Source organism: Bufo gargarizans, chromosome 5, assembly GCF_014858855.1.
Source record: "Bufo gargarizans isolate SCDJY-AF-19 chromosome 5, ASM1485885v1, whole genome shotgun sequence".
Taxonomy (NCBI): Eukaryota; Metazoa; Chordata; class Amphibia; order Anura; family Bufonidae; genus Bufo; species Bufo gargarizans.
This window is the reverse complement of record NC_058084.1, coordinates 62,647,233-62,667,497: the sequence shown is the minus strand read 5'-3', so window position 1 is coordinate 62,667,497 and position 20,265 is coordinate 62,647,233. Positions and strand designations below refer to the sequence as shown.

Genomic DNA, 20,265 nt, shown 5'->3' with positions numbered 1-20,265 from the left:
CCTTCCGCAGGTCCCGCTGTATTTTTCAAGTTCCTATCGGATGCGGACAAAGACTACGGTCGTGTGCCTGAAAAGCATCAAATGCTTGATATTCATCTCCATTGTTTTCAATGGGAAAACGGCTTGTTCATTTACATGGTGCGTTTGTTTTTCCGCTCAAGGTTTAAAAAAAAAAAAAACGCTGCGTGGAAAAAAGACAGGACACTTCAGTTCCTGGCGCGGATTCCGCATCCTCATTTCCCATTGAAATGATTAGGGTCGAAAACCACGTCGGAATAAAAAAAATGCTGCTAAAAAAGAAAGAAAAAAAAAAAAAAGTGGAATCCCGACGCAGAATTCTTGTCTGTTTTTGTGAGGACAGAAAAAGCTCAGTGTGAACCTGCCCTAACACGACCTTGCAGGGACCGGCTACGGCAGATAGTAGCACTGATGACACATACAACGTGGGCTATTTTCCCAGCGATCACCACTGACCCAAATCTGCCCGCACATCTTCTGCGAGACGTTCACATAAGCAGCAAGAGCTGCGCTCAGCCGAGTCTACGGAAACATGATCGCTGGCCACCTGCTCCCCCGAAAAAAGTCCGCACAGAATCCAAGTGTATTCTGGAAATTAACCTCCTCACTGCCAGCAGGACACAATCCGCTCATAGGCTGGAGGACATCAGCCTAGTACTAGTCATAGGTAACTCCTATACGTACTGCATGCAGAGGCACGCTGGGACTTGTAGTCCCACAACAGCTGGAAAGGTTCTGGTTCAGCATGGCCATGACAGGTGGCAGCTTTACTTGGAAGCCTGATCTGCTGGCATCTGCCAGGGCACAATGGGGCACATGTAACTGTCCTGTTCCTGGAATTAACTGCAGCTTTGTCGCGAGCTCCACTTTTTTTTCCCCTTCTGGCAGACTTACACCAGATACAGGAGGAATGCTGGAACTTGTAGTTCTATAAAGCAGAAACATATACAAGGGCAGACAGAAATTAACTCCATGACAGGGGGCAGCTTTTTGGGCAGACTGTTGGAAATTTTCATTCAGCACCACCCAACGACGCGGCACATTTAGCAAATAAGACATGTGCCATGTACACGAAAGTGGAAGAGTTAAAAAAAAAAAAAAAAAACTGGGAACCTGCAATGTCCATGCCAACTGTAAGGGTACATTCACACGGGCAGAAACTTCAGGGACGGTCACAATTCTCTGCCGATATTGTGAATTCACCCTTACACGGACTGGCACATGTGGTGGCATTAGGAAAAGAAGCGCGCCAGTTCTCTCCAGCCTGCACTTTCAGTACCAGTCTTCTGACATTACTGGCACACGTGCCCCTGAAAGTGCCCAGTGCAGCCTGTCCGTTATTACAGTCACTATCCTGAAATGGAGAAATGTTCCTGCAGCAGAAGTTGTGACATTACCATGGGCACTGTTCACACTGTGCGGCAGCAGCCGCAGAAATTCCACGTTCGCTAGAACTGCGGCCGCCAATACTGGCAAAACCCACATGTAATGCCATGCCAGACCACCCTGGTACATGTGCCCACACATGCCAGTCTCTCACCCCACCCCCTTTCTATTATTTATAGATGTGACAGCTGCCTAGCGGCACCCGGTGACGTCACTTGTTCATGTTACCATCACCAGGTATGCCAGTTTTATGAATTAGAGCAGGGGTGCACAACCTGCGGCCCGGGGGCCACATGCGGCCCTTGATACCATTCTGTGCGGCCCCCAACCATCTGGTAACAGACATGTATGCCTATGTCTTGTGGCTGCTCACATGTATTTTTCATGTATTTCTCCTATTAGATGGGAGTCCTAGAAGTGTAACTAGACATTAATGGTATATAATGTGTGTTCAATATGCCATAAGTACAATATTTCAGATGTTAATACACCTTTAAATTGTAATTGCGGCCCTCGTCATTGGTTCAGTCTGGCAATGTGGCCCCCAACCAGGAAACGTTGTGCACCCCTGAATTAGGGCATGCTAAGATTTATAGTTCAATGATAGATGAGGGACTGGCAAACTGCCCGCCCACGTCCAGCTGGAACAAAATAAAACTACATGGCCGGTGGCACCGACTGGGGACTGGTATAGGCACAGTGAGGGGCACACCATAACATGGCGCTGGAACCATGTGCTGCACTTAGAGATATGTTATGCCATACCTATGCCACAGGGGATGGGTAGTGTGAGGTGTTTAGCACAGTGGTACACTGAAAGTGGCACCCAGGAGCAATGGGCTACATCTGGCATAGAGTATACCCAGGGTACACCTGGCATATACGGTAGTACACCTGGCATAGAGTATACCCAGACTACACCTGGCATACAGCAGTCAAAAAGCATTTCTCCAGAACCACATGCCTGACATGGAGGTGCCACTCTAGGTGCCCACCTGGCTCTGGAGCACTTGCAGGGGGCACACACAGCCGGTCACTCACCTCCGTCTCCATACGTCTCGATGCCGTAGCCGTCCTGCAGCCCGTTACTCCACGTGCCCTCGTACCTGGCCGGGGTGCACAGACTCTGGCGGACCCCATAGCGCCCCTTGAAGCCATGGGACCACTCTCCCCGGTACATCCACCTGCCCTTGGTCTCCACGCCCAGCCCGTGCCGCTTGCCCTGAGCCCAGTAGCCCAGGTAGGTGTTGCCGCTGGGCCAGGTGTACACCCCGACTACCTCAAAGCCGTGCGACCAGGAGCCCGCGAACTCCCCCTGACCCTTGGGCCCCGTGCAGATGCCGTGCCCGTGCGCCTTGCCATCCTCCCAGCCGCCACAGTAAGTGCCGCCATCGTCGAAGTCAAAGCGTCCGCCCGTCATTCAGGGGAGCTGAGAGGAGCGGGGAGCTAGTGACTGTGTCCCGGCGGCGGCGGCATGCACCCTGGTCCGGGCGCGGCATGTACACCCCCCACATCCCACTCACAGCTGCCAACACCCGGCCAATCCCCGGCCGAGCCCGCCAGCATCATCTGCCGCTCACCACGCCCCCCGCCCGCACTCCTCCTCGTTATCATCACCCTCATCCCACTGTAATGTCCGAAACCGGGATGGAGGCTCCGCGCGAGGAGAAGCGCCCTCTGCCGGCAGGGGGGAGGACGACAGCCCGGGTGCCAGCCTCCCTCATACCCACATCTGGCTTCTAATAGAACAGTCCTATCCTTGTCCGTAATGTGAACAATAATAGGACATGTTCTATTTTTTTGCGGAATGGACATACGGACATATGAAAATGGAAAGCACACGGAGTAACTTCCGTTTTTTTGCAGACCCATTGGAATTAATGGTTTTGCATACGGTCCGCAAAAAATAAAAACGGAACGGACACGGAAATAAAATACGTTTGTGTGCATGAGCCCTTATTGTGAGCCAAAACCAGGTGCAGGTAAAAAAAAACACAATGTAGGTGCAAATGAAATCCATGTCAGCGTAGGTGTTTTATCTGTTAAAACGTCCGTAAAGGATCCATGGTTCGTCCGAAATTCACGGAAGTTGCTCAGGTGAAAATGAATTTCCAAAGTATCTCCTATTAGTCTTCAATGAAAAACGGACGCAACATGAACAATCCATGTTGTGTCAGTGATTTTCACGGACCCGTAGTCTTCAATAGGCGTGCTTGGTACGCATCACGGATCAAAGTAGTGCATGTCCCTGTGATATTTTTACTGACCCACGGTCACATTTAAATCAATGGGTATGTGTGCTGTCCGCAGAAAATGCGGACAGCACACGTCAGTGAAAAAAAAGGGAAATGTGAACGAGGCCTAACTGATGGAAATAACTGACCAAATAACTGAAGTGCACCTAAGGGCTCATGCACACGACAGTATGGCTTTGGCCTCATGCACACGACCGTTATTTCATTCCGTGTCCATTGTTCCGTTTTTTCGTGATTTTCTGCTGACCCATTGACTTTCAATGGGTCCGTTGAAAACTCGCCTAATGCACCGTTTGTCATCCGCGTCCGTGATCCGTGGTTCCAGTCCGTGAAAAAAATATAACCTGTCCTATTTTTTTCACGGAAAACGGTTTGCGGACCCATTCAAGTCAATGGGACAGTGAAAAAACACGCAGGCACACAAGATTGTCATCCGCGTCCGTGTCCGTTTTTTTCCTATCATTTGCATGGCAAACTTGACTTAGGCCTAGTTCACACAAACTTTTTTTTTTGCAAGTGTACGATCCGTTTTTTTGTGTTCCGTATACGGTCTGTATACTGAACCATTCATTTCAATGGTTCCACAAAAAGAAATTCCGTGGCTCCATTTAAGTCAATGGGTCCGCAAAAAAAAAAACGGAACACATATGGAAATGCATCCGTATGTCTTCCGTTTCCGTTCCATTTTTTCTGAACCATCTATTGAAAATGTTATGGCCAGCCGAATTTTTTCTATGTAATTACTGTATACTGTACATGGCATACGGAAAAACGGAAAGGAAACGGAAACACAACGGAATTCAAAAACGGAGCAACGGATCCGTGAAAATCGGACTGTAAAAAACTATAAAAGCCATACGTTCGTGTGAACTAGGCCTTAGACTTTTTTTTACTTTCCTTCATGTCTGGTGATCCTCCAAAAATAAAGACACACGGAAACGGATAATGGAACCCCACTTTGCGGAACGGAACGGTCGTGTGCATGAGGCCTTTTTTAGTGTTTCTTGCGGTCCGTTATTAACGGATCCGTTGTTCCGTTTTTTGTTTCCGTTGTGTTTCTGTTTCCTTTCCGTTTTTCCGTTCCGTTTTTCCATATGGCATATACAGTATACAGTAATTACATAGAAAAAATTGGGCTGAGCATAACATTTTCAATAGATGGTTCCGCAAAAACGGAACGGATACGGAAGACATACGGATGCATTTCCGTATGTGTTCAGTTTTTTTGCGGACCCATTGACTGGAGCCAAGCACCGTGATTTGCGGACAAGAATAGGACATGTTCTATCTTTTCACGGCATGGAAATACTGAAACGGAATGCACACGGAGACACTTCAGTTTTTTTTTGCTGAACCATTGAAATGACTGGTTCAGTATATGTGCCGCATACTGAACTAAAAAAACGGCCAGTATACTGAACGCGAAATACTGTCGTGTGCACGAGCGCTAAAAGTTGTGTGTAAATGAGGCCTAAGGGGGGGGGGCTATCATAGCAGATGAAGTCTGGCAGTTCTGCAGGTGAGAATCACCATGTGGTTTTTGAAGGTGTTTAACAGGTTTTTCCTGCTGTGGTTTTCGCACACAGTTTGGTCAAACCTCAACTGCACAAAAGTACTTGGTCACCTACACATTCCACCTACATCTACATCCATAGGTAGTTGTGTAGAGTTTGTCTCCCCCGTCGGTTTCTGCTATTCTGGGAAGGTTTTCTACAAGATTTTGGAGGGTTTCTGTGGGAATTTTTCCCATTCTTCCAGAAGCTCATTTGTGAGGTCAGTCATTGATGTTAGATGAGAAGACCTGGCTCTCAATCTCAATTCTAGTTCATCCCAAAGTTGTTTGATGGGACTGAGGCCAGTCATGTTCTTCCACACCAGTCTCACCCAACCACACCTTGATGGACCTTGCTTTGTGCACTGCGGCACAGTCATCATAAGATCAGTGGGGTTCCGACTCCCAGCACCATCACTGATCAGCTATTTGAAGAGGACGCACTCCTTCGTGGGCACTTAGGCCTCCTCCTAGGCCGGTGACATCATTTTCATCGGTTAGAAGACGTAGGCACAGTTCAGTCCCATTTAAAGGGAGTCTGTCAGCAGATTTACCCCTTTTTAACAGTTGCCATTATGCTGTAGCCGCAAAACAGACGATTAACACGGTACCTTTATACGCTTTGGTGGACTTTTAAATCTGCCAAAAACGAACTTTGATGAGGGCTCGCAAGTGCCCAGGGCGGAGTCCACCGTGTTGGAGCCCAGGCAGCTCTGCCTCTTCGGCTCTTATCCCCGCCCAGCCTCCTCCTCTGCTCGCCTATCTGTTGCCTCTCCCCCTCAGCGAGATCCCGCGCCGACGCGATAACTTCCTTGGCTGGGGCATGCGCACTGCAATGCCCATTGCTGGCACGGCATCGCAGTAGCTTATGCGCATGCCCCGACCAAGGAAGTCATCGCGTCGGCGCGGGATCTCGCTGAGGGGGAGAGGCAACAGATAGGCGAGCAGAGGAGGAGGCTGGGCGGGGATAAGAGCCGAAGAGGCAGAGCTGCCTGGGCTCCAACACGGTGGACTCCGCCCTGGGCACTTGCGAGCCCTCATCAAAGTTCGTTTTTGGCAGATTTAAAAGTCCACCAAAGCGTATAAAGGTACCGTGTTAATCGTCTGTTTTGCGGCTACAGCATAATGGCAACTGTTAAAAAGGGGTAAATCTGCTGACAGACTCCCTTTAAGTGAATGGAGCTGAGTTGTACCACCAAGCACAGCCACTATGCAATGGACAGTGAGCACCGCGGCTTCCTCAAAGAGCTGATCAGCGGAGTGCCAGTAGTTGGACCCCCAACAATATTGATGACCTAACCAGAGGATAGGCCATCAATATAAAAATAATGGGAACCCCTTTAAAGGGCTTCTACCACCAGAATTTCTGTTATGTAGCTGAGTGACATTGGCGATGCGCTAATGTCCGCACTACATAACAGTGTGTTTGTTACATTTGTCCCTGCGGCCGTTCTCCTAAAAAACACACTTTTACAATACGCTAATGAGCCTCTAGGTGCTATGTGGGCGTTGCTTCAGCACCTAGAGGTTTGGTCCATTCACCCTTTATCCCGTCCAGGTCCTCCGTCTAGCCCGCCCCGCTCCTCTTGAGTGACATCCGAGTTCGCAGCATCGCTGACCAAATCCCGCGCCTGCGCCGTACACTTCTGTATTCGGTGCAGGCGCAGTGAGTGAAGGACGCGCTCCTGGTGCCGGCTTCCTCACTGTGCCTGCGCCGACTACGTCACAGTGAGGAAGTCGGCATCAGGAGTGCGTCGTTAAATCACTGCGCCTGCGCTGAATAAAAAAGTGGACGGCGCAGGCGCGGGATTTCATCAGCGATGCTGCGAACTCAGATGTCACTCAAGAGGAGCGGGGCGGGCTAGACGGAGGACCTGGCGGGATAAAGGGTGAGTGGACCGAGCCTCTAGGTGCTGAAGCAACGCCCACATAGCACATAGAGGCTCATTAGCATATTGTAAAAGTGTTTTTTTTAGGAGACCGGCCGCAGGGGGAAATGTAACAAACACACTGTTATGTAGTGCGGACATTAGCGCATCGCCAATGTCACTCAGCTACATAACAGAAATTCTGGTGGTAGAAACCCTTTAACACATTCCTTCACTGGAACTAATAGCCTATCCCTGTGAGGGCTAACTTCCGGCATGCCAGCTGTGGTAAAACTACAACTCCCAAGATGTACACTTGCTTGGCTGTTCTCAGAACTCCATAGAAATAAATAAGGCATGCTGGGAGTTGTAGTTTCACCACAGCTTAATTGCCATAGGTTAGCCATCGCTGGCCTAGGTCAACCCCTGGAAAACTTATATAAAAAAACCACGGCACTCTATAATGAATTTATAAGTTGCTTTTTTTTATTATTCTATTTCATATCTTTTTTTGTTTTTGTAAATCCATCCAAAATAGTAGCCACTGGCCAACGTTTCGGTCTAATCTTAGACCTTGTTCACGGCCTAGTATAAAGAACAAGGTCTAAGATTAGACCGAAACGTTGGCCAGTGGCTACTATTTTGGATGGATTTACAAAAACAAAAAAAGATATGAAATAGAATAATAAAAAAAAAAAAAGCAACTTATAAATTCATTATAGAGTGCCGTGGTTTTTTTATATAAATTTGGACATACCCTTACCACAGAGCACCTGCCCACTCTCCAACAGGAGTGCCGCTCAACCCCTATCTTTCAACCCCTGGAAAACAACCCCATAGCATTATCGCCCACCAAACATTACAGTTGGCACAATGCAGTCAGACAGGTGGCCCTCTCCTAAACCCAGAGCCAGATAGATTCATCATCACTCCACAGGACACTTTTCCATTGCCCCAGAGTCCAGTGGCGGCGCGCGCTTTACACCACTCCATCCGTGCCGCTGCTCGGCCATGGACACCCAGGCCATGAAAATACTGGAGCAGCTTTTGTGCTGATGTTAATATCAGAGGAGGTTTGCAAATCTGCAGTTATTGACTGAGCATTGACTATTATGTACTGAGCACCTCACCACGTGCCAGGCCGGCTCAACACCTTTACATGGCCAGTGCCACTTCGTGGCTGAGTTCCTGTGGTTTCTAAATGTTTCCACCTTGCAATAATACTACTCACATTTGATCTAGAAATGTCACAAACTGACTTATTACAACAGTGGCATCCTTCTACACTACTAGGCTAAAATTCAGTGAGCTCTTTAGAACAACTGCAGGATCCCAGTGAGGCACTGCAAAGGGTTAACTAGTGTAACTCAGTGTTTGCGGAGTTAAATGTCCTGATGTATTGTTTGTATTGTATTGTATTTCTATTCACTGTGCACATTCATAGGAAAGTATGGGAAACATAGAGTTAACTTTGGCAGAATACTTAGGTTACTAGGGTGATGGACTTGGTCCGCCCTCTGGTTAATGAATGTGAGCCTAGTAGAGGAAGGAAGAAGACCTACATGTACAAGTTCCTGAGAGCTAGGACATGTCCAGAGAACATCTGTCCCTGAGACCATAGCTGCCAGAGAAGTTGTTCTATCACCTAAGGACCCCTGAGAGGAAGTGTCCAGTCATCTTCGAGGGTCCAGAAACCTCCAGGCCACGTAAGCTTCAGACAGCAAGGTATTCGCTCGTTTATGGCAGAATGGCTTTGCTGCTGTGGAAAGGATTATTGCCTTCGGCACCTACCACACTTTGAGGAGGAATGGCTGCCTGTCTCTAAAGTTTCTGCGCCCCTCAGCCCGGGAACTGCAGGAGGAGTTAATAAGGATAGTAAAGCATGCTTGTGGTTATCGTGGGACGATGAAAAAGTGTTTGAACTCAGACTCAGGGAGTACTACGACTACCATCATTGCTGCCTCTGAACTGCTATTGAGAGAACTTTGATATACTTTGGAACTTTGCCTTTGTGCAATATGAACTACTACTACTACTCCTATCATCAATTCACTAAAGAGACTGTTATCAGTTGCAATCAACCGGCTGATTATTAACTTCATCATCCACTGACCACTTTGTCAGTACTCCTGCCCTGCACCCAAAAAAAACTAACATCAAGGGCACCCTACCTAATACCAGACAGGAGCCCCAAAACCAGGGTGTGCCCAAGAGAAGAAAGGGTGTGCCCTCCATCCACAGCAGCAGTAGTATTAGCATGCACAGTTCAATGATGGGCAGGGGGAGTAAGGCAGTGGTACACTATGAAATAAGCAGCAGCAGGCCCAGTTCATGAGGGGGAGTGAGGCAGTGGTGCACTATTTAATAAGCAGTAGCAGGCACAGTTCATGAGGGGGGTATGGCAGTGGTGCACTATTTAATAAGCAGCAGAAGGCACAGTTCATGAGAGGGGTATGGCAGTGGTGCACTATTTAATAAGCAGCAGAAGGCACAGTTCATGAGGGGGGTATGGCAGTGGTGCACTATTTAATAAGCAGCAGAAGGCACAGTTCATGAGGGGGGTATGGCAGTGGTGCACTATTTAATAAGCAGCAGAAGGCACAGTTCATGAGAGGGGTATGGCAGTGGTGCACTATATAATAAACAGCAGGTAGCAGTAGCAGGCACAATTCATTAAAGGGCAATGTCAGTTGTACACTGTATAATCAGAAGCAGGCAGAATTCATAAAGGGGGTATGGGAGTGGTGAACTATAAAATAAGCAGTAGCAAGCACAGTTCATGAGGGGGTATGGCGATCGCACACAATATATTAAGCAGCAGGCAGGCAGAGTTCATGGGCGGGGTATCACAATGGCACACTATAAAATAAGCAGCAGTAGGCACAGTTCATAGGGGTATGGCAAATAATATGATAAGCAGCAGGCACAGTTCATTGGGTAAGGCTAGGTGCACACTTGCGATCAGAATCTGGTATTCTGTTCCAGCATAGGAGCAGAATTACTGAAATTGCCGCTGGATACGGTACATGCCAAACACCACTGGCAGGTATAGGGGAAGGGGGGCTATGGGCAATGGTGGGAAGGAGTAAAGAACAGGGCATGGGGGCCCAATTCAGATTCTTGCTATGGGGCCCAATGATTTCTATGGCCCCCTCCACATATGTCCGGTAATCCTTCTCAGTTTACCTCTGGCATGAAGCAGAAAACAAATGAGGGTAACTGATGTTCTCATACATCTGGTGTATCAGTTGTGATGCTGAATGTCGAATAGCGCCAGACTGAAAAACACTGGCTGACCTGTTCCATGTGCGCTTGGCAGCTGAAGGCATCTGTGTTGGTCCCATGTTCACATGAGCCTCTAGGGGCAACAGGGGTGCCCGATGATTGACAGGGCCAGGCATGATGACGTTTTCACCGCCTGGCCCTATCAATCAAAGTGCAGAGGGCGCAGCAGTTGCAGAGAGAGCAGAGCCTCCAGGTGTAACGGCAACGACCCTGTTGCTCCTAGATGATCATTTTTACTCTCTCTGCAACTGCCGCACCCTCTGCACTTTGATTGATAGGGCCAGGCGGTGAAAACGTCATCATGCCTGGCCCTGTCAATCATCGGGCACCCCTGTTGCCCCTAGAGGCTCATTTGTACACCATTTTTCTCAGTAATGTGGCCAAGTCATAGGTACAAATCTGCTGACAGATGCCCTTTAAACTCTGCCTTCTGCTGTTTCTGCATTAGCACCTTGATGTGACATCCTTGTTTAAACTGGACAGCACCCACAGTGAAAAGTGAGTGACCCATACGTTAAGCTACGTTTTACGTGCAAGACTTGGGTCAGTGAAAAAAACTAAACCACGCTGATTGACTGTCCATAAGTCACTCGTAGTTACTAGGACATGCAGTGTGTTATTCTTCAGCCTTTTTTCACATGCAGGAAAATTGATGACATCTGCTGAGAAAAATACCCACAAGAAAACACTGAATAAAAACTGATGGACAATCTATGCTGTTTTTTCTATCGCTTGTGTGACTGGGTACTTATTCCTCCTGGAAATGTATAATAAGTGACAACTGGCGTTACCATTCCTTGTCAATAGACTGACACCAGCACACCTCCCAACTTTTGCAATTCACATAGAGGAACAATATGTGCAGTGCGCACCACAGGCAATGTTTTCCATACTAAGCCACGCCTCTAACTCCACCCAATGCATAACTATACACACCCAGTCCCCTCAATGCCCCCCACATAGTAATTATCCCTCTTTGTGCCAGAACACAGTAGTAATGCCCACATCTGCCCCCTTCACAGTGGTTATGCTCACATGTGCACCTCACTGTAGTAATGCCCATATGTGTCTCCCTCACAGTAGTTATGATCCTCACAGTAGTTATGCCCAGAAGTGCCACTCACAGTAGTTTTGCCCCTTACAGCAGCTATGCCCAGATGGACCCCTCACAGTGGTTATGCCAATATGTGCCCTGGGTGGGCAGACGTCCGGTTATAGGCCGGACAGACCGTTTTTTTGTCTCCCTGTCCTCCATCCGGCACAGGGCCTGGACGGATGCAGGGATGTCCTCCTTTTCAGTAGCTCATACTGAGACAGCAGCATTGCTCTGTCTGAGCGTGAGCTGCAGCAACATATTAACTGAATGAGGCTTCTCTCACCCCCAGTCAGTCACTAGAGCCCCCAGCTCAACTTCCCGTCTGAAAGTTTTTTTTTGCCGGTGATGGGGATGTGGCTTAACATAGCAGGGCGTGGCTTAACAAATTCGGGGTTGTAGTTTAGCAGTTTGGGGGTGTGGTCGGTAAGGTCAGTCTTTCTGGGGTGAAGCCAGTGGCCACCCTAATGTGCCCTCCTCACAGTAGTAATGCTCACATGTGTTGTCACGGGGTAGCGTCACGGGTAAAAAGATAGAGCGGAGGTGCACCCCCTGAGCTGCCACCCAGTCCCCTGTCCCTGCCTACTTGCACCATACGCCCTAAGTGACGGGGCGCAACTGTAAGTGCAAGCAGAGAGATAGAGACAGCAGGGAAGCGGACAGCCAATGAGAGGTAGCACTCGACCGGACAGAGAGGTGGAACAAGCAAGGTGCCACCAAAAACGGATGGGCGAGGCGGGTCAACTAGCTGGGGTTCAGTCCAGGAGGTCACGTCAGTACGAGGGAGGAGACAGAGACAGATTCGAGAGCGGGCCGAGGTCAAAATCCGGGAGGTCACGTCAGTACAAGAGAAGAGGCAAAGACAATATCCAAAAGCAAGCCGAGGTCAAAATCCGAGAGGTAGCGTCAAGGTTCAGGGAGCAGGCAGAAGAGGCTGTCAGGAAGCAGATCAAGGGTCAAATCCAAAGGTAAGCTTAATAACAATAATAATACACAGCCTAAGGGACCAAACTCACAGTAGCCAGCAGGTTGCCTGTATTTATAGTGGGGAGTGAGGGTCATGTGACGTGGCCAGCGTCACATGACCAACAGACAGACAAGTCGAGCACCGAGTGATCAGCTCAGCGCTCAAGCTAGCAGCAGGGAGCCTCCCAGCTAGCAAAGCCGCCCTGGGAACGAGGCCGAACACAGATCCCCGCTCCCGAAGCTAAGCAGCAGGTCTGCGGCACCCCGTTACATGTGCCCTCTTCACAGTAGGTATGCCCAGACGTGGCACTTTTGCAGTTGCTATGCCCAGAAATTCCCCCTCACAGTAATTATGCCCAGATATGTGCCCCATCACAGTAGCTATGCCCAGATGTGCCCCTTCACAGTAGTTATGCTTAAATATGTGCCTCTCCACAGTAAGTAAAAAAATATACAAAACAGTAAATACTCACCTAGCTCCTCCGATGATCACAGCTCAGCTGCTGACACTCCCGCAGGCAGGGTACTGTCACACATGCTGAGTACAAAGGCTGATTCCCAGGCTGCACCGCTCCTCCTACACAGCCCAGCTATATGTGAGGGCATCGTGCTGGGGCGCACCGGCCACTGAGCTGAGTGGTGAAGCTTCACCATTACAGACAACTGTCTCTATAGACGAGAGTTGGACATACCTCAGTCGTTCCGGGACCGCGGAACAGCCACTGAAATCCAGGACTGTCCTGCCAGATCTGGGGTGGTTGGGAGGTATGCATCAAGAGAGCTGACCGGTCCCCTTTAGGTATACATTTATAGGCATACAGTACAGAAAAAAACATATGCCTGAGCTTTATGCACCGTCTGTAACATGGAGAGAGCCTTATATGATCCTCTGTGTACAAAAATTTGGATGCAGATGTGTAATAACGTTTCCAAATTTAGCTGGAATTGAAATTGTGAGCATGGGAGGAAAATTATGAATTCATATGACATGAATGATTCATGTAGCTGGATGAAATCCTGAACTTGACATTGCGTTAGGTAGAACTAATGAGGATACATGATCGAATGCAGAAAATATACCTTGCATAGAACTTTTTCTGCAGATATTCATCATATATTATTAAACTCATTGGGCCAGATTTATCATTAGCTCAAGTCAGAATAATGGAGTGAAAAAGTCACACATTTTTGCGCAATCACTAAAACTGCGCAAAAATTTGCAACTTTTTTCTGCTCTGCACTATGCTCGCCAGTTTTCTGAAAGTGGGCGTGTTTTCTTATGTAAATTAATCTCTAGACAGATTTACTATTGAGACTATTTAAAAAGTCGAATTAAAAGTCGCAAAAAATTGTGCAATTTCACTCCAGTGAGGACCATGCTTATCTTATGAGACTTTTTAATAGAACATGCGACTTTTTCGTAAAGACGTGCGACTTTTTCGTAAAGATATGCGACTTTTGTAAAGCTGCTTACTGACGGATAAACTGCTACCGTCAAACCACACTTATTACAGTCTTAAAGGGCCAATCATAAATCTGACTTGGCTAAAACTGACTTCTTGGCTAAAATGGACTTCTTACAAAACCTATGGAAAGTTAATTCAGTGGGCCAGATTTATCATGACTCTGACAGCTCACTCCACTTTCACATATGAAAGTGGAGTGAGCTGTCAGAGTCATGATAAATCTGGCCCACTGAATTAACTTTCCATAGGTTTTGTAAGAAGCATCCACATAGAGTCAGTGTATGCCTTTACTCGTCAAATGCTCTGCATATACTGAACATACTCAAGTAACAATTACTTCAAAACATGCTTCATTGGATTCTGCTAGAAACTGGAAATATCTAATTTCAGAGTATTGCTTCACTGGTAAAGGTGCCCCTTTGGATGGACAGTGTATGGAGTTGACCACGTCCTGCACCGAGTGCATATTCTCCATCTCTGCACTAAAACTGTGACCTAGAAAAAGCTGTGTGCACGGAGACTACAGCGAAAATGTGTGCTCTGTAGTGATCAGCAAATTCTTGAAATCCGATTTGGAATCAATTACTCAAAACAAGTCGGGAGAATCAACTCGGCCTTCGATCCAAGTGAAAACTATTACATTCTAGGGTCTCCTAGGACTGTATGTTACTCATTCGAGCTACATATTTAACAGCACGCCAGCCAAGAAACTGCACTACAGGATTTTTATTTTAGGTAATGCTATGATTTTTTTTATGCTATGATTTTAATAATATATGGTAAATACTTAACTGAAAAAAATGAAAGTTCTAAGTTATATTTTAACTAAAAAAAAATGCACCAAAAATTTACCACACACTCCTTCAGGGCTCATGTGATCTTCCTTCTTCATCTTCCCTGTCTTCTGATCTTAAAAATGGCTAATGCCATTTCGAGAATTCACCCGAGTCGCCAAAAATTCAGGTTCGGAGGGGAGTTAGAAACTTCAGGTCGAAAGCAATTAAATTAAAATTGATTCTCTCATCTCTAGTGCTGCCATATTTCTAAATACTTGGAGATAATTAAAAGTTTTAAGGGATGTATATCGTTTAGGATTGTGGTCAGCTGTTTGAGAAGGCACTGACATTCCTGCCTTCTTGCAGCTTACCAAGCAAAGTGCCGTACATTGTATAGTGGCTGTGCTTGGTATTGCAGCTTAGCGCCTAGGCCATGTGACCAATGAATGTGGCGTTACTTTCCTCCCAAGTGACTGGCAGGGTGTGATTAAATTTAAAGGTTGCTGGAGCCCAAGCCCGCCTCTTGCAAGTGCCCAGTGCCTCTCCTTGCCCCTTCATGGCTGCACCCTCCTCTGCGACATCAAAGCTAACCCAAACTCTTACCACATGCTCATCCTGCATTTTGCCAAAATCTGCCAGTCAACTGCTAGTCCTGAGGATAGGTCATCATTAGTAAAAAGCAGACAACCCCTTTGAGCTGTTGTGTGTTTATACATGAGTGATAACAGTATACTTGACCACTAGATGACTTGTATCCAACACCTTTTAGCTGTTTTCTCCTTTGCAGGCTGCATGTCTAATTCTCAGTTGTCTTTAACCTGGCGGATGGAGACTAGCTGCTCGTCATGTCTACCAATAAGAATACTCATGAAGACAGAAGCAGCATTCAGGAAATTATAGGGTACCGAGTAGTATAGATGTCAATAAATCTGTTGGGGTGAATTACTATTAGCTACGGAATCATTTATGTGTTGTCTGATCTTTGTACCCTTCCTCTGTCCTCCCCTTTCCTTCTCCAAAGACTTCAATGGAATGATGTATTCTGATCCTTCAGTGAGCAGGCAGCCCTTCTTAATCTCACAAGACAGATTTCTCATAAATTTCAGAGAAAACTTAGTTTAGAAAAGAGGGGGAAGAAACAGCTGATTACTCTAAAACAAGGCATTTTTCTCTGATAAGATATATTACAAAGTTTCTTATATTCACATGTACTATTGATTTATGCAAAGTTGGAAAGTACAAAGCCCATTGAATGTATTGCATAGTTCTAGAAACTTAAATGAGCTGTTATGGAAAGCCTTGTTGTGCAGGTGCTCTCATGTTTTATACGTGTGCTTTTCCATGCAGACATTTTTTTTATACTGAAAAACTGGGAAAAATTAACCATAAAAACTATCATGTGTTGATTTTATATTACCAGTCCATTGCTTTTTAAGGCAAGTTGTTGGATTTTGTCAATTCTATGAAAAAATATTTCTACATTTTTTTAATTACATATCCTTGTTACTACTTCTATGTTTGTCAGTGTAAACCATTACAACTATTCTTTGTATTAAGAACACATATTAGTGCTACAAGGAAATATAGGAGAAAGGGGACATATAGGAGAAAAAAACATGCACCATTTACGGTCACACAATTCAGATTTATCTTTCATCATTCTGTTTGGTCAATGCACAGTTATCTTTATGATCACCTTAAATCATTGCAGTAGTAAAAAGTGTGCTTGTTAACAGCTGCTATATTTCTAAAGGTGACACATAAATATCTATCATTTTTGTGCCCATAGCCTGAATTGCATATAAATCTGTACTGTTATGACCATTCCCACTGCTTCCTCTCTCCAATGATTCTACTTGTGTCATGTACACTTTTATACAGAGCGATTAACCACATTTTTTGCATGCCATTTTTTTGGGTGGAGGTGGCAGGGCTAAAGTGCAAGAGGCCAGATATTTGTTGAAAGCCTACAGCAAAATATGAAAATGTCTACAGATACAGGGGCAAATATACTAAGACTGGCGCTAGTATAAAGTCCATTGGTGTAAAATGCACCACATTTAAGAAGCACTGGCCTCTTTATAAATTTGGAATATCTTCTAGAAGCACCAGAAATTCACTTCTACGTCAGCTAAGAATTGGTGCAGATATTAATAGTAATTTTACACCAGTTTCTAGCATAACTTTTAGTAAATCTGTTAGACCTCAGGAAACTACACCCCCTCCTGCTAAGCGCTGCCCACTCTTCAACACTTAAAAAAAGCGTTAAGAAAAGTTATGTGCTGCACGTATGGTGCTGCACGTAATTTGCAACTACTTTTACGCCATGAAAGTGGAGTAAAAAGTTTGATATATCTCTACACCATTATAGCTTCTGATGTTTTATTGGCATTTTTGGGGACACAAACTTTTATCAAAACATGGGAATTTTTCTGTTTTTCTGCTGTGCAAAAAGATACTATTTTAAAAAATGCCACTGAAAACGCATGTAAAAAGAAAAAAAATTCCACTAACTGTAGGTGTTTCTTACATGCATTGAAAATGGTAGCGAATAACTCCTTGTGAACCCACCCTATATGTGTCACAGTAAATTTGGTCATTTGACAGTGGCATTGCTAGCACTGAGAATCTGGGGTCCACTCATAGGTATGTAAAATGCCAGTCAGAAGTTTGGACACCCCTTTTCTTTCCATGGCTTTTTTTTTTTTCTTTCTACATTGTAGATTCTTATCGAAGACATGAAAACAATAAAGGAACATATCGAATTAAGAAGTAAATAAAAAATCTTAAATAAACAATTTGTTTTTATTTTAGGTTCTTCAGAGTAGCCTCCTTTTTGGTTTTATGACAGCTTTGTACACTCTTGGGGTTCTCTCAATCAGCTTCATGAGGCCGTTGCATGGCATGGTTTTCATTTAAACCTTGTCAAGAGTGAGTTTGTGGCATTTCTTACCTTCATAATGTGTCTGATACCATCAGTTGTGTTGTGTAGAGGTAGGATTGGTACATACTTCTATACAGTGTTTATCCCTATTGTACCACTGGCCAGAACCACTCATGTAAAGAGTAATGACAGTCCATCATTACTTTAAAGGGGTTGTCCGGGTTTAGAGCTGAACACAGATATACCCTTATTTTCACCCAGGCAGCCCACCTGATGTTAGCTTCGGACTATCTCATGCTCCGATGCGCTACCTTGCCCTGCGCTAGATCGCACAGGGCAAGGGCTCTTTTGTTTACAATAACACACTGCCGGGCGGAGGCTTCCGCCCGGCAGTGTGTTCGGTGACGCCACCGGCTCTGATGGGCATGCTTTAGTGCTGCCCTAGCCGTTTTACTAGCTAGGGCAGCGCTAAAGCCCACCCATCAGTGCCGGTGATGTCACCGGGCTTCCTGGCAGCCCCATGGAGAGCCTGGTTCGTCACCAGAGCATGAACTGCTCCGATGCTCAAGTCAGGGGGGCTGCCGGTGTGAAAATGGAGGTATGTTCAGGTTCAGCTCTGAACCGGGACAATCCCTTTAAGATATGAAGGTCAGTCAATCAAGAAAATTTCTAGAACTTTCAAAGTATCTTCAAGTGCAGTCAAGAAAACCATCAAACAATTTGATGAAACTGGCTCTCATAAAGGACCACCCCTGGAAAGGAAGATCAAGAGTTCTCTCTGCTGCAGAGCACAAGTTCATTAGTTACCAGCCTCAGAAACTACAAATTAACAGCACCTCAAATTAGAGCCTACATAAATGCTTTACAGAGATCAAGTACCTGACACATCTCAACAGCAACTGCTCAGAGAAGACTACGAGAATCAGGTCTTTATGGTCAAATTGCTGCAAAGAAGCCACGACTGAGGAACAACAAGAAGAGAATTGCTTGGGCCAACAAACACAAGGATTGGACATTGGTCCGAGATTGCTTTGCAGGTGGCATTATTGGTGAGTTGTTCAAAATTCAAGGCACACGTTATGAGCATGGCTACGACAGCATTCTGCGGTGATATAATATCTCATCTGGTTTGCTTTTAATGGGACCATCATTTGTTTACCATCAGGACAATGACCCTAAACACACCTCCAGGCTATATATTTGGCCAAGAAGGAGACGCAGATGACATAGCCTCCACAATCACCCACACTCAATCCAATTGAGATGGTTTGAGATAAGTTGGAGCACAGAGTGAAGGAGAGGCAGCACCTCTGGGAACTCCTTCAAGACTGTTGGAAAACCAAGCCAGGCAACTACTACATGAAGCTGACTGAGAGAATGCCAAGAGTGTACAAAGCTGTCATCAAAACAAAAGGGGGCTATATTAAATAACCTGCACTGATGTGCTATGCCAGGTTTAGCAAAGTGGAGTGGGCACTGGCAGAAGCAACTATGTGTGGTCAGTATAGTGCTCACCCCCCCTATGCCTGCAGTACAGTGGAATCTGTACATTGCACACATGTCAGTGGTGGACTGGTGTATGGATTCTAAAGCACTATAGACACCCTAAACTTTGGGTGCCCATTTCATCAGTAAAATTATTTTAAAAAAATAAAGTTTAGCACCCTTTAGGACCCTATACCAGGGCTGGTGAACCTGTGGCTCTCTAGCTGTTGTAAAACTACAATTCCCACCATGCCCTGCTGTAGGATGATAGTTGTAGGCTGTCTGGGCATGCTGGGAGTTGTAGTTTTGCAACAGCGGGAGAGCCGCAGGTTGGCCATCCCTGCCATATACCATAAATATATTTCCAGTACATGGTAAAGTGTAATCAGTCTTTAAACACAGAACAAGACTATTCACATCTATGTAAAAAGGATAACACATAAAACACACAAGAACTGAAAGAAGACAAGTGGAAGACGTCCTAGGTAACAATGTGGCAGCTCAGTATTATAGCGTATTTACTTGAAGGTCTGAAGTGTGGAGGTGGCAGGACACCATGTGCAGCGTGTAGGCACAGCATGCAGAAAGTTTCTCTTGGGAAAAGCTGCTTTTACTGAGATACCTGTGGCTGTGGGGGCATGCTGGAGATATGCAACATGTGGACATTAGAGAACATTGGAGTAGTAGTCCTTGCCAATGATCTGGCTAAACTAACAGCTGACAAGCCCTGCGAACAGAAACTCCAGCCTTTGCTAATTTATAGGTGACATTACATACTTTTTTGGTATGTTCAGCAAAACGGGACAAGTGGCAAGTGGTGATTTTCTAAATCCAGCCTGACCTAAAGTGTAGCTTGAGACTGCTGCCTTATTCTGGATATATCTACATAGAAGAGCAGTGAGACTATGGAGCTCTCTGTCTGAGGAGGTGGTGATGATGGACTCACTAAAAGAGTTCAAGAGGAGCCTGGATGTATCTCTGGGGGGTAATAATATTACAGATTATAGTTATTAGATATCTGAGGAGATGCAGGGAGTTATTGGAATGGGTAAGGAATTTTATCTTGCCTAAAATGAGGAAAATTGTCTCATGTATAATTTTTGTCTTCCTCTGGATCAACTTGCAGGATAACAACCTGAACTGAATGGACAGATGTCTTTTTTCATCCTTACAAACTATGTTACTTTGTTACCATACATAGACATGAAAGTAGATGGCCGCTGAGGCAGAT

General features: G+C 45.9%; 1 protein-coding gene across 2 annotated transcripts in view; it reads right to left on the bottom strand.

Annotated features, from left to right (window-relative positions):
- The window catches only part of JPH1 (junctophilin 1), a 108,722-nt gene extending 105,800 nt beyond the window's left edge, over window positions 1-2,922 (bottom strand). The window contains exon 1 of one of the 2 annotated variants that reach the window (XM_044293372.1): window positions 2,446-2,922. In XM_044293372.1, coding sequence (XP_044149307.1) covers window positions 2,446-2,824 — 379 coding nt within the window. In that variant the 5' untranslated portion in view covers window positions 2,825-2,922. The remainder of the gene's footprint in view (window positions 1-2,445) is intronic. The other variant, XM_044293373.1, reaches the window with a different exon arrangement.
- Between the last annotated feature and the right edge of the window lie 17,343 nt (window positions 2,923-20,265).